The sequence below is a fragment of the Pelophylax lessonae genome, assembly GCF_965119305.1.
Source record: "Pelophylax lessonae genome assembly, chromosome: 3".
Taxonomy (NCBI): Eukaryota; Metazoa; Chordata; class Amphibia; order Anura; family Ranidae; genus Pelophylax; species Pelophylax lessonae.
Genome location: NC_138770.1, coordinates 407,346,529 through 407,365,631, shown reverse-complemented (window position 1 = coordinate 407,365,631; position 19,103 = coordinate 407,346,529). Strand labels below are relative to the sequence as shown.

Sequence of the window (19,103 nt, the reverse complement as noted above, 5' to 3'; positions counted from 1 at the left end):
CTCCATCCTAAAAGCTGCTTACATAATCTGCATGCAGTCTGTGCATCATTACTGGGTATTGTCTTTAAATAATACACTTTGTGTTTTTATACCTGCCTGGCCTGGTCTCTCCTTCTTAAATTGTGGCCCGATAAAGCTGCTTATGTACTGCGCAGAGAGTGCACAACATTTCTGACTATTTTCTGTGAAATAATACACTCTAAATTGTATTTCTTGATAAAAACATTGCTTGTCTTTCCTTGTTAAATTGCACTGCTAAATCTGCTACATGGAGGGATCAATGTCTAAAAAAATGATTTGTGAATGTCTCAGCATTCACACAAAAGTCACATAGAACACCTGTAATGTTTGTAATGTGTGAAATGTCAGTTTCTATTTATTGACTTTCTCAGGGTGAATGTGGCTTTCTGTAATATAGCTTTAAAAACTTTAGGAAAAGTAAAATAACATCCAAACAATTTAGAAAATACCCTAACATTAAAGGCTAAGAACATCTGACCAGAAGAGGAAATAATATGCAGGTCCAGCTTTGTCTGCATTGTGTACAAAGTATATGGAGATTACAGTGCTGCCTAGAGAGAAGCTTCAGGTTTGTATGTTTGGTAGGTTCAATGAATGGCTAAATGAATGGGCTTTAAGTCGAGCAAACATCCAGCTGCAGTGGGAAGTGAAACACCACTGCTAAATGTGACAGCTTCCTGCTTAGAGCTCCAGCTTGTTAGGAAGTCAGTATCTGTTGGTGTCCTAACAACCAGTGACTCATCTCTACCCAGCACGTTCAGCTGTCAGCATGTGATGCCTCATCCTCTTTGGGGATGTTTCACCCTCTCAATTATGGTCTAATAAATCTGCTTCTTTACTGTGCATTATCTACTACATCAATTTTTCCAGCTATTGTTTGTAAGATAATACACTCTAACTTTTAGCTTCTTAATAAAGCATGCCTTACCTCTTGCTTTGAAACTGCAGCCTAATAACGCTGCTTACATACTGTACATCAACTGTACAATAATTCTGGCTATTTTTATTTTTTTCAATTTAATACTGGATACATTTTTTTTGTTATTTAATGCATACAATAATAAAACTATGCTTTACAACTCTGTTGTATATGTTAATTTTTATTTCTTGTTCTATTTCATTGACTTCCTTGAGTAAGACTTTAAACTGCTTTGAAACATCCATTTCCACCATTTCCATTACGCTATCCATGCCATACCTCCACATTGTCAGAAAAGCCCATGGATGCTTTTAACAGCAAATGGATGAGCGGTTTTTAATCAGAAAACCATGTGCAGAGAATGCCTTGTGACCATCATCAACTCTATGGGGTCAGTCTCTGAGCTGGCAGTCTTATATTGCAAGAAACCCATTGTTAAAATGTTTGCATTAGCAAAAGGTGCTGCATTAGGTCTGGGATTCTTTAAAAAGGTAGTGTTTAGATTATACTGCCATTCTTGCCTGTGTTCTCATCAACACAACAGGGACACTCTTCTAAAAAAAATAACAAAAATAACATTTAGAATAAAGAGAAATTTTATAAAGTTATGGGTCTATAGGAATCTGGTTTAGTAGCATCTTGACCCAGCTAGGAACTCATTTTATGGTAGCGTCTACATAGAAGTAGGGAATAGGTTGGCGTTAAATGCATTGTGTCAGCTGTATGAGTCAGCTGTCTGAGAGTGGCCATTGCCCCAAAAAGGAAGTGGCTTTTTGGCTGAGGCACTGTTATGTCACAGAACTTTAGCTGTTTCTTTTGTTCTTTGCTTATTACAAAAGATTTATAGAAAGGTTTACCATGATAGCCGAAAGAACTTCTGAGTAGGGATGATCAAACTTTTCAAAAGTTAGGTTCGGCCAGAACATCCGAACTTCCCAAAAGTTCGGCGCGGATTTCAGAACCCCATTGAAATCAATGGGACCCGAACTTCGGTAATCAAAAAACACCATTTTGAAGCCCTAAAACCCAATAAATGCCCCTAAAAAGTGCCTATGGTTCTGGGTCATGCCTCAGGGACTATTAATCACACAAACAAAAGTTCTTAAAAATTGTCATTTTTGATAGAGAGCCAATTATTGAAAAAAAAAAAAAAAAAGAGATTTTTGGATTTAGTGTCTGGGGGGTCTAAAAAGTGTACCTGTGAAGTTTCAGCTCTGTAGCATGTCCAGAACCATAAAAAAAAGATTGTTTGTATTATGTCACTTATAGAACAGGGATATGGCTCCGCTATTTTCACACCTTGCCGGTTTAGTATCAAGCGTTTTTTTGGGCATTTTTTGGGGGTTATTGGAGGCAGGCATAACATCAGAACTTCTGTGTAGGGGTATATACACACACATACTTATATGTATATATACCCATACACATATATAGGTGTGAAAGTAGCAGAACACTATACTTGCGCAAATGAAATAATTAACACCAATATGGCTCCGCTGCTATCACACCTATATATGTGTAATTGTAAAATACATATGTGTGTGTGTATATATATACCCCTATTCTTTGGAGGCAGGCATGACATCTGAACTTCTGTATAGGGGTATATATACACACACACTTATATGTATATATACCCATACACATATATAGGTGTGAAAGTAACAGAACTTTTGTTTTGCATGCCTCCAAAGACCCCAAAAAAATGCCCAAAAAAATGCCCGCGCCAAAAAAAATGCACAGGTGTGTTATTGCAGGATTTTTTTGGGGATCTTTGGAGGCATGCAAAACTTCTGAACTTCTGTATAGGGGTATATATATACACACACACTTATATGTATTTTACACTTACACACATATAGGTGTGATAGGAGCGGAGCCATATTGGTGTTAATTATTTAATTAGCGCAAGTATAGTGTTCTGCTCCTTTCACACCTATATATGTGCAGGTGTATATATACAGACATGTGTGTGTATATATACCCCTATACACATGTTCAGATGTCATGCCCGACTCCAAACATGTCCTCAAAAAATCCCTATGAACGCCTGCAGCCAAAAAGCAGGCTGACCGGTGAGAAGCCATATCAGTGCTCTGAAAGTGACATAAGAGAAACAATCTTTTCTCTATAGCAGTCACCGTGATATGGAAGGGTTTTGTCACCCTGCCATAGCAGTCAGAGTCAGTTACTACACTACGGTCCCCTTACACTTAACACTTTCCCTACAGAAACTGAATAATTAAAGCTAACTATAGTGGAAAATAGCACCCTAACTACACTAGATATCCCTTTCCTCACACTAAAAATTGCTAAATGACACTTTGAAGCAGAAGTAACAGAACTGCTTCCATTCTCTTCCATGTCCCTGTATAACAATGCTAGGAATTTGGCGGGGGCTATCTTATATACTGGGGGGCGTATTCACTAATGATTGGACTATGGACCCCCTAGTCACTCCAATCACATTCCTAGCATTCTCCTGCCCCCTCAATTGGCTTTTACTGATGGTTCTGGTCCAATCACGGGCTTTTAAAGCCCATTTCCTGAACCATTGCATTTTGGTCGGTTCTGGTTGCCGAATTCCAAACTTTTTCAGCAAAAAGTTCTAAATTCAGCCGAACCTCGAACAGCCAATGTTCGGTTCAAACCGATGGTCGACCCGAACCGCTCGATCATCCCTACTTCTGAGTTGTGATGTCGCGAACATAAAATTTAATGTTCGCGAACTTCCGCAAATGTTCGCGAACCGCCATAGACTTCAATAGGCAGGCGAATTTTAAAACCCACAGGGACTCTTTCTGGCCACAATAGTGATGGAAAAGTTGTTTCAAGGGGACTAACGCCTGGACTGTGGTATGCCGGAGGGGGATCCATGGCAAAACTCCCATGGAAAATTACGTAGTTGACGCAGAGTCGGGTTTTAATCCATAAAGGGAATAAATCACCTAACATTCCTAAATTGTTTAGAATAACGTGTTTTAAAACATCCAGTGTGTGTATACGATCAGGTATGATGTTGTATCGATCAGGTAGTGTAAGGGTTACGCCCGCTTCACAGTGACAGACCAAACTTTGAAAGACCAAACTCCCCTTTTAACGCACCGTAGAAAAACGCAAACAGACCAGAACCGACCAAAATGGGACAGGAACTGGGCTTTAAGGATTAGGGTTAGGTTTAGTGTTAGGGGATAGGGTTAGGGTTATGGTGAGATACTTAGGGTTAGAGTTAGTAACCCTACCCCTACGCCTCTAACCCTAACCCTCTAACCCTAAGCACTAAAAATAACCCTAACCATAGCCCTGACCCTAACCCTAGCCCTAACCCTAGCCCTAACCCTAATTCTATTTTTTTTCTGGTTCTGGACATGCTACAGAGCTGAAACTTCACAGGTACACTTTTTAGACACCCCCCCCCCCCCCCAGACAATAAATCCAAAGAAATTTTTTTTTTTAATTTTTTTTTTTTTTCCAATAATTGGCTCTCTATCAAAAATGACAATTTTTAAAAACTTTTTTTGTGTGATTTAGTGTCTGGGGGGTCTAAAAAATGTACCTGTGAAGTCTCAGCTCTGTAGCATGTCCAGAACCAGAAAAAAAGATCATTTTTCAGTAGAGCAGGGATGGTGGGAACCCTCCTTTTATAACTATATGATCTTTTTTTTTTCTGGTTCTGGACATGCTACAGAGCTGAAACTTCACAGGTACACTTTTTAGACCCCCCAGGCACTAAATCCAAAGACATTTTTTTTTTTTTTCCAATAATTGGCTCTCTATCAAAAATGACAATTTTTAAGAACTTTTTTGTGTGATTTAGTGTCTGGGGGGGGGGGTCTAAAAAGTGTACCTGTGAAGTTTCAGCTCTGTAGCATGTCCAGAACCAGAAAAAAATATAATTTTTCAGTAGAGCAGGGATGGTGGGAACCCTCCTTTTACACCTATATGATCTTTCTTTTCTGGTTCTGGACATGCTACAGAGCTGAAACTTCACAGGTACACTTTTTAGACCCCCCCCCCCCCGACACTAATCCAAAAAAAGTCATGCCTGCCTCCAAAAATGCCTGATAAATATATAGAAAATAAATAAATAAAAGCAAACTGATATTCCAGCCCTAAAAAGGGCTTTTTGGGGTGCTGTCAGGATGCTGTCCTTACAGCAGGAGTGGACACAGAACACTGGCCTAGATAATTATTTCCCTATCAATTCAGCAGCAACAGCAGCCCTCTCCCTGCTCTAACTAACTCTGCAGCTTCAGAATGAATCTAAGATGGATGCTGCCCTTGCTTTTTTATAGGAGGTGGGAGGGTCTGGGAGGGAGGGTATGCTGATTGGCTGGAATGTGTCTGCTGAATGTGAGGTACAGGGTCAAAGTTTGCTCAATGATGATGTATAGGAGGCGGACCGAACATCGCATATGTTCGCCCGCCGAGGAGAACGCGAACATGCAAAGTTCGCCGGGAACTGTTCGCCGGCGAACAGTTCGGGACATCTCTACTTCTGAGGACTGAGGCAGAATAAAATGTGCTAACCCCAGCAGACTTGACTTCTCAAGCTAAAGGGTCACTGTAGTCATTACAAAAAGAGTGTTCTAACCTATATGAACAGGTCTTCCAGCAGCTGAAATGGAGCCTTATTCACACCTGTGTTTTGGCTTATGCTCACCCTGCTCTGTCCTAAAAAAAACTGAACATGGATGCCAGCAGAGAGGGGCTTGGTGAAGTGTGGTATCAAGAACATGATGGACATTTAAGAACTTGTGCCTATGTGAGTTGGAGCCTCCCCCCCACCAGGAAGAATTACCTCACTCACAAGCTAGAGTTCCTTGTTCTGTGGGCAGAAATTGCTAAATGACACTTTGAAGCAGAAGTAACAGAACTGCTTCCATTCTCTTCCATGTCCCTGTATAACAATGCTAGGAATTTGGCGGGGGCTATCTTATATACTGGGGGGCGTATTCACTAATGATTGGACTATGGACCCCCTAGTCACTCCAATCACATTCCTAGCATTCTCCTGCCCCCTCAATTGGCTTTTACTGATGGTTCTGATCCAATCACGGGCTTTTAGGCTCGGGTCACACTATTGCGATGCGGGAAGGCTGCGAATTCGCAGCCTTTTCCCGCATCGCACACGCACCCCCGGCAGTTCACACTGCCATATGCGATACGCTGGGGGTGTCAATGTAATCTTAACGACACCCCCAGTTTGATCGCATATCGCAGTGCGATCGTGCAGTTCGCACAGGATGGGATCGCACAAGTGTGAACCGCTGTGCGATCCGATCCTGATGCGGCTGCAAAAATGCCTCCTGTGCGTGTTTGCACCGGGTGCGATGCGAATTTAGCCATACAAACTGTATGGCTAAACTCGCACCGCACAGCTGATCGCATGTAATGTCGGAGCAGTGCGCTCCGACATTACATGCGAACCCGGCACTCGCATGAGTGTGAACCGGGTCTCAAAGCCCATTTCCTGAACCATTGCATTTTGGTCGGTTCTGGTTGCCGAATTCCAAACTTTTTCAGCAAAAAGTTCTAAATTCAGCCGAACCTCGAACAGCCAATGTTCGGTTCAAACCGATGGTCGACCCGAACCGCTCGATCATCCCTACTTCTGAGTAGTGATGTCGCGAACATAAAATTTAATGTTCGCGAACGCGAACTTCCGCAAATGTTCGTGAACCGCCATAGACTTCAATAGGCAGGCGAATTTTAAAACCCACAGGGACTCTTTCTGGCCACAATAGTGATGGAAAAGTTGTTTCAAGGGGACTAACGCCTGGACTGTGGCATGCCGGAGGGGGATCCATGGCAAAACTCCCATGGAAAATTACCTAGTTGACGCAGAGTCGGGTTTTAATCCATAAAGGGAATAAATCACCTAACATTCCTAAATTGTTTAGAATAACGTGCTTTAAAACATCCAGTGTGTGTATACGATCAGGTATGATGTTGTATCGATCAGGTAGTGTAAGGGTTACGCCCGCTTCACAGTGACAGACCAAACTTTGACAGACCAAACTCCCCTTTTAACGCACCGTAGAAAAACGCAAACAGACCAGAACCGACCAAAATGGGACAGGAACTGGGCTTTAAGGATTAGGGTTAGGTTTAGTGTTAGGGGATAGGGTTAGGGTTATGGTGAGATACTTAGGGTTAGAGTTAGTAACCCTACCCCTACGCCTCTAACCCTAACCCTCTAACCCTAAGCACTAAAAATAACCCTAACCTTAGCCCTGACCCTAACCCTAGCCCTAACCCTAACCCTAGCCCTAACCCTAATTCTATTTTTTTTTTCTGGTTCTGGACATGCTACAGAGCTGAAACTTCACAGGTACACTTTTTAGACCCCCCCCCCAGACAATAAATCCAAAGAAATTTTTTTTTTTAATTTTATTTTTTAATTTTTCCAATAATTGGCTCTCTATCAAAAATGACAATTTTTAAAAACTTTTTTTGTGTGATTTAGTGTCTGGGGGGTCTAAAAAATGTACCTGTGAAGTCTCAGCTCTGTAGCATGTCCAGAACCAGAAAAAAAGATCATTTTTCAGTAGAGCAGGGATGGTGGGAACCCTCCTTTTATAACTATATGATCTTTTTTTTTTTCTGGTTCTGGACATGCTACAGAGCTGAAACTTCACAGATACACTTTTTAGACCCCCCAGGCACTAAATCCAAAGACATTTTTATTTTTTTTTTCCAATAATTGGCTCTCTATCAAAAATGACAATTTTTAAGAACTTTTTTGTGTGATTTAGTGTCTGGGGGGGGGGGGGTCTAAAAAGTGTACCTGTGAAGTTTCAGCTCTGTAGCATGTCCAGGACCAGAAAAAAATATAATTTTTCAGTAGAGCAGGGATGGTGGGAACCCTCCTTTTACACCTATATGATCTTTCTTTTCTGGTTCTGGACATGCTACAGAGCTGAAACTTCACAGGTACACTTTTTAGACCCCCCCCCCCCCCGACACTAATCCAAAAAAAGTCATGCCTGCCTCCAAAAATGCCTGATAAATATATAGAAAATAAATAAATAAAAGCAGACTGATATTCCAGCCCTAAAAAGGGCTTTTTGGGGTGCTGTCAGGATGCTGTCCTTACAGCAGGAGTGGACACAGAACACTGGCCTAGATAATTATTTCCCTATCAATTCAGCAGCAACAGCAGCCCTCTCCCTGCTCTAACTAACTCTGCAGCTTCAGAATGAATCTAAGATGGATGCTGCCCTTGCTTTTTTATAGGAGGTGGGAGGGTCTGGGAGGGAGGGTATGCTGATTGGCTGGAATGTGTCTGCTGAATGTGAGGTACAGGGTCAAAGTTTGCTCAATGATGATGTATAGGAGGCGGACCGAACATCGCATATGTTCGCACGCCGAGGCGAACGCGAACATGCAAAGTTCGCCGGGAACTGTTCGCCGGCGAACAGTTCGGGACATCTCTACTTCTGAGGACTGAGGCAGAATAAAATGTGCTAACCCCAGCAGACTTGACTTCTCAAGCTAAAGGGTCACTGTAGTCATTACAAAAAGAGTGTTCTAACCTATATGAACAGGTCTTCCAGCAGCTGAAATGGAGCCTTATTCACACCTGTGTTTTGGCTTATGCTCACCCTGCTCTGTCCTAAAAAAAACTGAACATGGATGCCAGCAGAGAGGGGCTTGGTGAAGTGTGGTATCAAGAACATTATGGACATTTAAGACCTTGTGCCTATGTGAGTTGGAGCCTCCCCCCCACCAGGAAGAATTACCTCACTCACTAGCTAGAGTTCCTTGTTCTGTGGGCAGTGCCAGGCAAACTGAAAGACTACTTGTATGAAGCAGAATGCATGGTGAAGACTGAAAACTCTTTTCTCACATGCATCCTCACTACTGCCAAGTTAGATGCCACTTGGCATCAGGGGCTAGCAGCTCAATCTGAATTCTAAATTAGTTGAAATTATTGACTAGGGATTTAAAATAGGAATACTGACACCTTGTCCAGGAGACTGCGCAATGCTGAAGCCTACAAAGGGTTATGGACTCGACTGACGCTGGAAGGAATACAAGCCCTTTGTCAGAGAGATGAATGTTAAGCCAGAGGAGTGACAAGGGCTGAAGTCCCTGGGGTACTGCTGCAGGTGTTCATATGCTACACTGCCTCTGACCCAGGTGAGAGACAAGGACCTACCCACTTTTAATAAGAAAGACCTAAGAGAAACAGAAGATCCCTTCTGCCGTCTAATTTTGGGAGCACTTAAAATTCACCAGCCAGAGCTTCTATTAACTTCATCTCTAGAGGGAGCCAATCTGATTCACCAAGAGTTGAATTGACTGCAACTCAGCAATGGAATGATTTACAGAAGGGCCCCACTGATGGTCTTGAGGAAAGGGAGCACTAATAGCTTTTCATGGTGAACATGACCACCTAGAACTGGAGAGGACTTTCAACAGTTTTACTGGCCTTGCTTGAACTGCACATGAACATGCTTGAACATGCACATGAATTTTATTGGCATCCCAGTCTTAGTCCGTAGGGTTCAATATTGAGTTGGCCCACCCTTCGCAGCTATAACTGCTTCAACTCTTCTAGGAAGGCTATTCACAAGGTTTAGGAGCGTGTCTATGGGAATGTTTGACCATTCTTCAAGAAGTGCATTTGTGAGGTTAGGCACTGATGTTGAACAAGAAGGCTTGGCTTGCAGTCTCCGCTCTAATTCATCCCATTCAAATCCATTGGTGGAAGGGGGATTATGGCGTGGGGTTGTTTTTCAGGGGTTGGGCTTGGCCCCTTAGTTCAAGTGAAGGGAACATTAGCTAATATATTCCAATAACATTATCAGCCCAAAATGGTGCAACTTACTTTTGCCTTTGTATTTTTCAGTCCTCGGGGTACAAATGTTTCTGACAAATGAGATACAAACAGACGAGGTGAAGGACAACTGTTGTAATCTACATCCGGATTAAGTACTCGGGACTCAAACCATTGCACTCTTTTAGAAGTTTCAATCTCTTCAGTACCATTTCGGTGTCCTTCGCTGCATATTAGGCTTAATATTTGCTGAGCCCAGGTGGTTCCTTTTAGTGTGAAAAGGAAATAAATGCATTTATTTGTACATATACAATAACATGGCCTTCACTGTATCTTTTCTTGTTGCTCTATGATAGGGTGCATATTTGCCAACGTTTCAAAAAACATTCCAGGGACACCTATTTTTGCTGTGCGTCCAGCAAACCATTATAGGTGGATGATGTACACTAATTAGGGGAGAGGCATTCATTTAAATAGGGTGTGGTTTTACAAGAGGCATTTTGTTAACTAATGCCATACTTTAATTAAATATTAAACATTTTTACTGCCCCAACCACTCCCCCTAAAGCGGCAAAAATAATCCCCCCATGTTGCGTTCAGTGGGCAGTAACGCTGCTGAAAAATGACTGATTCAAGTGAATGGGTCAGTGCCGTATCAGTGAGCCTACTATAGGTTTGCAGTTGTAAAGCAAGTCCGAAAACAAATTCAACAAATTTGACTAAATGGATATTATGTAAATAACGAATCAAAACCAAACAAATTTTTTCGTTCTGCACATGTCTAGTTTTTGGTATGTGAGGAGGATCCCCTCTTAGGATATATTAGAACCTAAATGAGACCGGCTGCAGCCCACCTATAAAACTATATTCCTGAGATATATAGTGAAAAATGGAAAACTTAAAAAAGTGTATGGTGCTGCCTATGTGCTCTTATTAATTGATAAAATTCCTTAAAAGTGCCACAGTGCAATAAATATACAATATGTATCTCCTTATTGTTGAAATAAATAAAGTGGTATGAAAACTATTAAAGGTGACTATAATGATAAAATATATTGTGAATGGTATTCCAAAAATCTTAGTAGCATAAAATTAATAAACACAAAATAAACATGCCGTAGCGTGTTAAAGTGATAAGTGACAGATATTGTGAAGTGTGTATGGTGATCCTAAAAAGTTAGTATAAAAATTCCATAAGGGTCCTATTCCTTAGTAAGGCTGAATAAAGACAATCCTAAAATGTATGATAGAAGATCAGCGGAGCCTTATATATAACAATCCATAAATGTCCTCGGAAGTAAACAGTAGAAAGTGTAACAAATGAGTGATAAAAGGTGGTATAAAATCTGGAGTGGCGTGTTGTAAAAAAATATAAATACGTGATAAAAATGGGTGATAGAAAATTACGTGATAAAAAATTTGTGATAAAAAATGTTATGTGAGCGGCTATACCAATCCCTAGATATACCTGAATAAAATGATATGAATTATACAATAAACAATATAAACCAGCAGGGCACTATATATAAAACCAACCTACAAATGATTCAAGAGATATATAAAAAATGTGCAAGCAGCAGAAAACCACGGAAAGAAGTAGCAGCAATTATTATCGACCGGAATCTCAAATAAATATGATAAAGAAGTAGTCCATAAATAGTCCACTTAATTTCTATCAGATATATCAAAATTCAATCTTTCCCACAATTATGGTAATAATAAATAGTCCATAAAAAACTTCAGTGTAAAACTAAATATTTCCCAAAAAAGTGACTTCAGTGCAGGTGCTTCAATGTATCGTGCCAAACACAGGTGATCACTCCGTGCTCCCAGCACCCCCAGGACCGCACTCACCAGAATTAATCACCCCTACAGGGGTAATGGGCCTTAGGTATACTATTCCCTCTGGTAATCTCTGGGTCCCCTGTGGTTTTCTGCTGCTTGCACATTTTTTATATATCTCTTGAATCATTTGTAGGTTGGTTTTATATATAGTGCCCTGCTGGTTTATATTGTTTATTGTATAATTCATATCATTTTATTCAGGTATATCTAGGGATTGGTATAGCCGCTCACATAACATTTTTTATCACAAATTTTTTATCACGTAATTTTCTATCACCCATTTTTATCACGTATTTATATTTTTTTTACAACACGCCACTCCAGATTTTATACCACCTTTTATCACTCATTTGTGACACTTTATACTGTTTACTTCCGAGGACATTTATGGATTGTTATATATACAGTAAGGCTCCGCTGATCTTCTATCATACATTTTAGGATTGTCTTTATTCAGCCTTACTAAGGAATAGGACCCTTATGGAATTTTTATACTAACTTTTTAGGATCACCATACACACTTCACAATATCTGTCACTTATCACTTTAACACGCTACGGCTTGTTTATTTTGTGTTTATTAATTTTATGCTACTAAGATTTTTGGAATACCATTCACAATATATTTTATCATTATAGTCACCTTTAATAGTTTTCATACCATTTTATTTATTTCAACAATAAGGAGATACATATTGTATATTTATTGCACTGTGGCACTTTTAAGGACTTTTATCAATTAATAAGAGCACATAGGCAGCACCATACACCTTTTTTAAGTTTTCCACACGTCTAGTTTTTGTTGTATTTTCTATAGATTTACACATGAGGGGTGTTTTTGGTGCGCTTTTTAACCACTTGCCGACTGCCCGCTGCGGATATACTGCGGCAGGCTGGCTCAGCTGCACGAATCACTGTACCCATACGTCGCTCCTCGGGAACAAGCCTGGGGGCATGCGCGCCGATTCGTGAAAGGGGAAGCTGATCTGTGGGGTCAGCGGCTGGGATTGCCGCCCGGGCACCCGCGATCACTCCCCGGGAAGACAGAACGGCAGTCTGCCGTTATAAACACGGCAGACTGCTGTTCTGTCAGCAATCAACACAGGACTCCTGTGTTTCTTGTATTTAGGAACACAGGTCCCTGTGTTGATTCCATAAGCCCATCCCACTCACAGTTAGAAAACACCCCCTAGGCATACATTTAACCCTTTGATCGCACCTGGTGTAAACCCCTTCCCTGCCAGTGTCATTAGTACAGTAACAGTGCATATGTTTAGTACTTATTACTGTAGTAATGTCACTGGTCCCCCCCAAAAGTGTCAAATGTCAGTTAGGTGCCCGATCTGTCCGCCGCAATGTCCCAGTCCCGCTAAAAATTGCTGATCCCTGCCAATACTAGTAAAAAAAAATGAAATAAAATGACATAAATCTTTCCCCTAGTTTGTAGACACAATAACTTTTGCGCAAACCAATCAATATAAACTTATTGGGATTTTTATTTTTAAATATGTGTCAGATTACAAATTGATTACAAATTGGCCTAAAATTATGAAAAAATCTGATTTTTAATTTTTTTTTGTGAATGGTATATAGCAGAAAGTAAAAAATATTGTTTTTTTTCTTTTTCAAAATTGTTGCATTTATTTGTTTATAGCACAAAACATAAAAATCACACAGGTGATCAAATCCCACCAAAAGAAAGCTCTATTTGTGGGGGGGGGGGAAAAAACATCAATTTTAATAGGGTACAGCGACGCACGACTGCGCAATTGTCAGTTAAAGTAACGCAGTGCTTTATCCCAAAAAATGGCCTGGTCATTAAGGGGGCAAATCCTTCCGCTCCAGACGTGGTTAAACAGGACATCCATAGGATGGAGCCACAGATCTTTTACAATACTAGCTACATCCCTGGTTCACATTCACAACTGTGTCCTACCTGACATACACTCAACCCAAATAAAGTCTTTATTCAAGCAGGAACATAAATATTTAGGGTCATTTTGATGCCCTTGTTTCAGATCTCCACTTCAGGTTGGATTCATATCTCTGTTGTACAACATTGTGTGCATGCTAACAAACAATATATTGCGCCATAACATGCATTACATTAAGGTAACCCCTTTAATTTAAAAGGGCTGCCAACACACCTCAACAAATTCTGTACCTTTTTTTTCCAACACTTAAAAACAGAAAAAAATGGACATTTATGTGTAAGGCTCCATGTACACGGGACGTTGGAAATGGCCGTTTAGGAGCAGTTGGGCGTTTTTTTCAGAAGCCCCTGAATGCAGCTCCATGTTATCTTATCTGTCAATGTACACTGGGTCGTTTACAGTCATTTGCAGGCAGTTGCGTTCAGGGACTTTTTTAGAACGCAATTATTTGCGTTCGAACGTGTGTTTCCCGGCGTTTCAAAAATGCGACCGAATGCGACCGAACGAGGCCGAACGCGACCGAACGCGATGACCCGCGTTTAGCGTTCGCATTTTTCCATTTTAAAGGGGAATCATTTTTTTGACCTCTAGGAACGGTTCTAAACGCAAACGCCCGCAAACGCCCGCTAAACGCGGGTGCAAACGCGACCTAACGGACGTTTCAAACGTCCTAAAAATTCCAGCATTCAAAGGGACTTTTAACAACGTCCCGTGTACATGGAGCCTTATAGTGCAGTTCCTTGTCATATTTTACTGCAACATGAAGATGTGAATCTGGCCACAACCTTCCCAATATGTTTCAGTATACTGTTTAGGTTGTAAGTGTTTGTAAAGAACTCATTTGCCTCTTTTCTTTGTGTCATAAAACATGCACTTAACTCTTTTCTTGTAAATTGTCACTTTGTAAAAATTTGCACATCCCGCTGGTGTTTTTGTCAAGTATAAAGGTCATTTTTTTTTTTTTAAGAAAAATCAGCACAAGGGCACTATTTACCCTTAAAAAGGGTAGTAAAGTATTTTTTTTTTAAATGTTTTTTTAAAAGCTTAGGTCATAATGTACTAGTATGCACTGCATACCAGTACATTATGACAGACTTAGGTCCCGTTCACACTTGTGCAACTTGTCCTGCGATTTGGGACTGCAAAGTTGCATGACAAGTCGTACTCTATGATTTCCAGTGAGTACCATTCATATCTGTACGACTACAAGTCGCAACGACTTCAAAGTAGTCCCTGCAGTACTTTGGGCCTATTTAAATGCATTTTGAGGTCTATAGACATATGCATTGCTTCAAATCACGTCAAATTCACTGTAAAATTGAGGCAAAAAAAAAAACGCAGTAAAATCGCACGAATTTTAGGTCGCATAAGTGTGAAAGGGGCCTTACCTGCAGACGGAGCCTTCCAGCACTGGGCTGACAAGGCTTTCCTTGAATGGCTGTGCTGCAGATGACATCACATTGTAGTGCTGGGCCATAAATGTGGACTGAGCTGCCCATGTGCGGCTCAGATCAAATTACCCACTGACAGACGGTGGGGGGGGGGGGGGGCAATTGTGACAGAAGGATCTCTCCTGTTATAAAAAGCCTGCTTGTCATTTTACATTATGTGCATCTACTATTTACATCAATACATTATTCTTTTTGCCCGAAAAAAAAAAAAACATTTATCATAAGAATCTACTGACCGTTATCATATGTATTGTAATCCCTTCTTGCTTAGGTACTTGTAATCTTCTGGCCAGTGCAGCATGCTCCTGTGTCCATGACCCAGCTTTTGGGACTACATGTCCCGTTATGCTTTGCGCTAATGCGCATGTGAATTTCCTAGCTTGTGTAAGAGCAAGGTCGAGGACGAGCAGAGTCCTTGGCATCCTTCAATGCCTGGGTACCAGTGCGTGAGGAGCACAGGCAGTGAACGTAGTCTTGTGTTTGGGAGCACACATGCATGGGTTCCTTCATCAAGTCGCCGCTGTAAAAGGGACACTCAACTGAAGAAACCACAGGAAGTGGGATAAACAAAGCAAGGAAATGAGTATAAAGAAACATGGGGTTTTTTTTTTTTTTATTATTTAAAAGTGAGATTTTTAATAAAGGCTATTGTGAATGAACATAAATATCAAATAAAAAATTAAGGTTTAATATCACTTTAATGAGATAGTCCCTTGTGCTGATGCCGGCTGTCCTACTTGAAATCCGAAGCCCCGCCTCCATCCTAAACCCCTGCAGCCATAATATTCCAACGCTGCAGAGGTTAATATAGGTGCTGGACCTGTTGCGGCTACTTGCCAGTAGTACTGACTATGCTTGCCCTTTCTGCCCCCCTATGACAGGTCCAGCACTTGCATTACCTCCTGCAGCCCAGAAGAATATGGCTGCAGGGGCAGGGCTTTTTTTCTTAGAGAATAGGTGCAGGAACTCCCACTTTTGGGGGTTGCCCCTTGTCTCCACCTCCTACCTACCTCCGAGCACCGTTCCTAGGTTCCAGCCTCTACCCACCTGCCAGTACTGCCCCTTTTAGAGAATACAGAATCAAGTATCATTTGTGGTACTAAGTAATTTGTATGGGATATGTTAATGATAAGAAGAAAAATAACAACAAAGGACCCCCCAGAAACAGTAGATCCCACCAGCAACAATGGACCAGCCACAACAAAATACCCCCAGACAACAATAGACCCTCAGCAGCAACAACAGACAGCATCAATAGACTCTCCAGCAGCCATTTACAATAGACGGTTCCCTCAACAGTAGATCCCTCTCAGCAACAACTGACCCCCCCAAGCAACATAAGACCAACCCCAGCAACAATAGACCCCCTCTGTAAAAATAGATCCCTTCCAGAGGCAATAGGTCCCCCAGGAGCAACAGTAAACCTCCCCGGCAACAATAACCCCCCGCAAAAATATATCACCTCCAGCAACAATAGATCCCCCACCAGCCAGCATCAAAAGACACCCGTAGCAAAGCCCAGCACCCCTTGCCATTACATACATTCAGTGCTGGAGGTCCTGGAACTGCGTTCCCCCGCGTTCCTGCTGAAAAAAAGCCCTGTGCAGGGGTATGGAGGAGGGAGAGGACTTTGGATTTTAGCTAGGACAGCCAGCACCAGAACAAGGGATACTTCTCATTAATGTAAGTACTGTCCCTTGTGCTAACTTTTTTATTTTAATTTGACCTAAATGTAAGCTTTAGCATACTCAGGAAATTGTGTCATAACAATTTGATTTGCATTAACACTTGTAATATAACCACCGCTAAGTTGATTTATAGATTTTTCTCAGAAAAAAAAACAATATAAATTCTTTTAATCACATTTATTTGTTTTAACGAGTTTGTGTGTTTCGGAATTATCAAAGTGTGGACTCTGTTCAGATATCTGATTAAACAAGCCAGCAAAAACTGATTCTGTTTCACAACACATTTCTTCATTTAGTTAAACAACATGGCCATTTGAAATATTTGGGTTTATTCCAAAAAGTGAAAGAAAGAACAAAGACTCCATAGGGCTGAATGGGAAATGTACCATTCCATATGAAGATTCTGCCAAGTGGCTCAGTGATTTTGTGGACTGAATCAGTGACAAACAAGTATAAGACTTGCAGAGGGGCTGGGGGTGGGCTAAGGTACATTAAATGAGTAACTGCAAATACAGTGCAGTTACAATGTATGGCAGGGCTCCATTTCACCTTGCAAGTAGAGATGGCAAAAAGGGAATTGTATCAAAATAGCGCAACAAAGTTATCTGAGGGTCTTTCTGAAAGCAGTGTTAAAAGAATCGACTTTTAAAGTGGTCCTAAAGCCTAGTACACACCATTAGGTTTTTTTTTCATTTATTTAGTCAATCATTTTTTATTTATGTTAGTACAGCGATCTCCTCCGCTGAGCTATTGTGTTCTGACAGGGTTCCCTCCCCCCCCCCCCCCCCCCCCCGTCAGAACACTCCAATTAGTGCAGATCAGGAGCCGGTCGGCCGCTGGTTTTTCCAGCTTGCACTGTCAGGCCGGCTGCCATACATATGGGCGAATGTCGGTCGTTTTTTATTGAACCAGTCGATGTCACCCAACATTCAGCCCATGTGTACTTGGCTTTAAGGTAAAAACTTTCTGTGTCACAGGATCCCCCCCACCCCCCAGGCCCCCCCCTTCCAAAACTTCCCAGAGCCCAATCTCGATCCAATGCTCTGCCCAAGAGCAGTAGCTCTCTCCACCCTTCTTCTCCTCTTGAGGCAGAATAATAGTCAATCAAATTCTGTGACGCGGGATACGGGGCGGGAATAAGCCGTGCTGTGTGCATCTATGGACACAGGCTTGAGACTGAGCCGCACGAGTGCCCCCATACAAAGTGTCTTTCTATGGGGGCACTTGCCAAGTAGGAGGAGCCTGGTACATCAGCAGGGGACTCCAGAAACAGAAGATCGGGTTTCACTGTGCAAAACCATTACACGGTGCAGGTATGACACTTTTAGACCCACCTGATTTTGGATATGTAATCAAGAAAACATCATCATCTCTTATTTTGAAATCCTGTAGGGAGTCTATAAACTCTGGTGGCATAGCTTCCTTTAGGAAACAGAATCCTTTATAACAGTACAGATTACGGTCACGTGGCACAGGAGTGATTGCAGCCATTGTTAGAAATGTTACCTGTAATAAAAAGGAATGAATAAGTGGAGTATTGGAATGACTAATGCTACAGTATATGCAAAAAAAAAAAATGAATGAGTATTGGAATGACTAATGCTAAATGTGATAAAAAGGAATTAATAAGTGGAGTATGGGAAACGCTAAATGTATGTTCTTTTCCTCGATACTATAATGTTTGACATTTCTGTCATAATTTACAGCAGTGATCTCCAAATTGAGGCCCGCAGGCTAGATGTGGCCCTTTGCTTGCCTTTATCTAGCCATTGGGATGCACCCCCTTTTTTCCACTGGGGTACCATTCCTCCCACTGATATGAGGCATTATTCCTCCTACTGATGCCAACTATGAGGCACCATTCCTTCAACTGACACCCATTGTGGGGCATAATTCCTCCAACTCCCACTATTCAAAGATAGGGCAATATTCCTTCCACTGTCACCAACAATGGGGCATACTTTCTCCCAGTGACACCACAAATGGGGCACTATTCCCCCCCAGTGATACCAAGGATGGGGCACTATTCCTTCCATTGACACCAAAGATGGGGCACAATTCCTTCCATTGACACCAAAGATGGGGCACAATTCCTTCCATTGACACCAAAGATGGGGTACTATTTTATCTTTTTTTTACTCCCACTAATGCCAGGACATGTTCTACTCTCACTGGTCATAATCCAGCCCCCCTTAAGTCTAAGGACAATGAACTGGAAAGTTTGGAGACCCCTGATTTAAAGGATAAGTGAATTTTTAATGTGTCTTTAATGGAAGCCCTCCTTTAGACCGCAGTAAGAACACCATTGGCCCATTTAACTATTTTTTTTCCTTTAGTGGGGTCAAATTTTTGTTTGTTATTGAATGTATTGATAAGAAAATTTGAGAGAGCAGGAAAGAAATGTTTTCTTTAATTAACAAATTTCTAATTGTGTATGCAGTTCTTGTTCGGGAAATTACAC

At 41.3% G+C, this 19,103-nt stretch overlaps 1 protein-coding gene across 1 annotated transcript in view; it reads right to left on the bottom strand.

Moving 5' to 3' along the window:
* LOC309550553 (uncharacterized protein) overlaps positions 1-19,103 on the bottom strand; it is a 161,070-nt gene that overhangs the window by 26,474 nt on the left and 115,493 nt on the right. Inside the window, exons 8-9 of the mRNA XM_082250905.1 lie at positions 17,977-18,148; positions 9,777-9,991 (exon numbers count right to left, since the gene is read on the bottom strand). Coding sequence (XP_082107031.1) covers positions 9,777-9,991; positions 17,977-18,148 — 387 coding nt within the window. The remainder of the gene's footprint in view (positions 1-9,776; positions 9,992-17,976; positions 18,149-19,103) is intronic.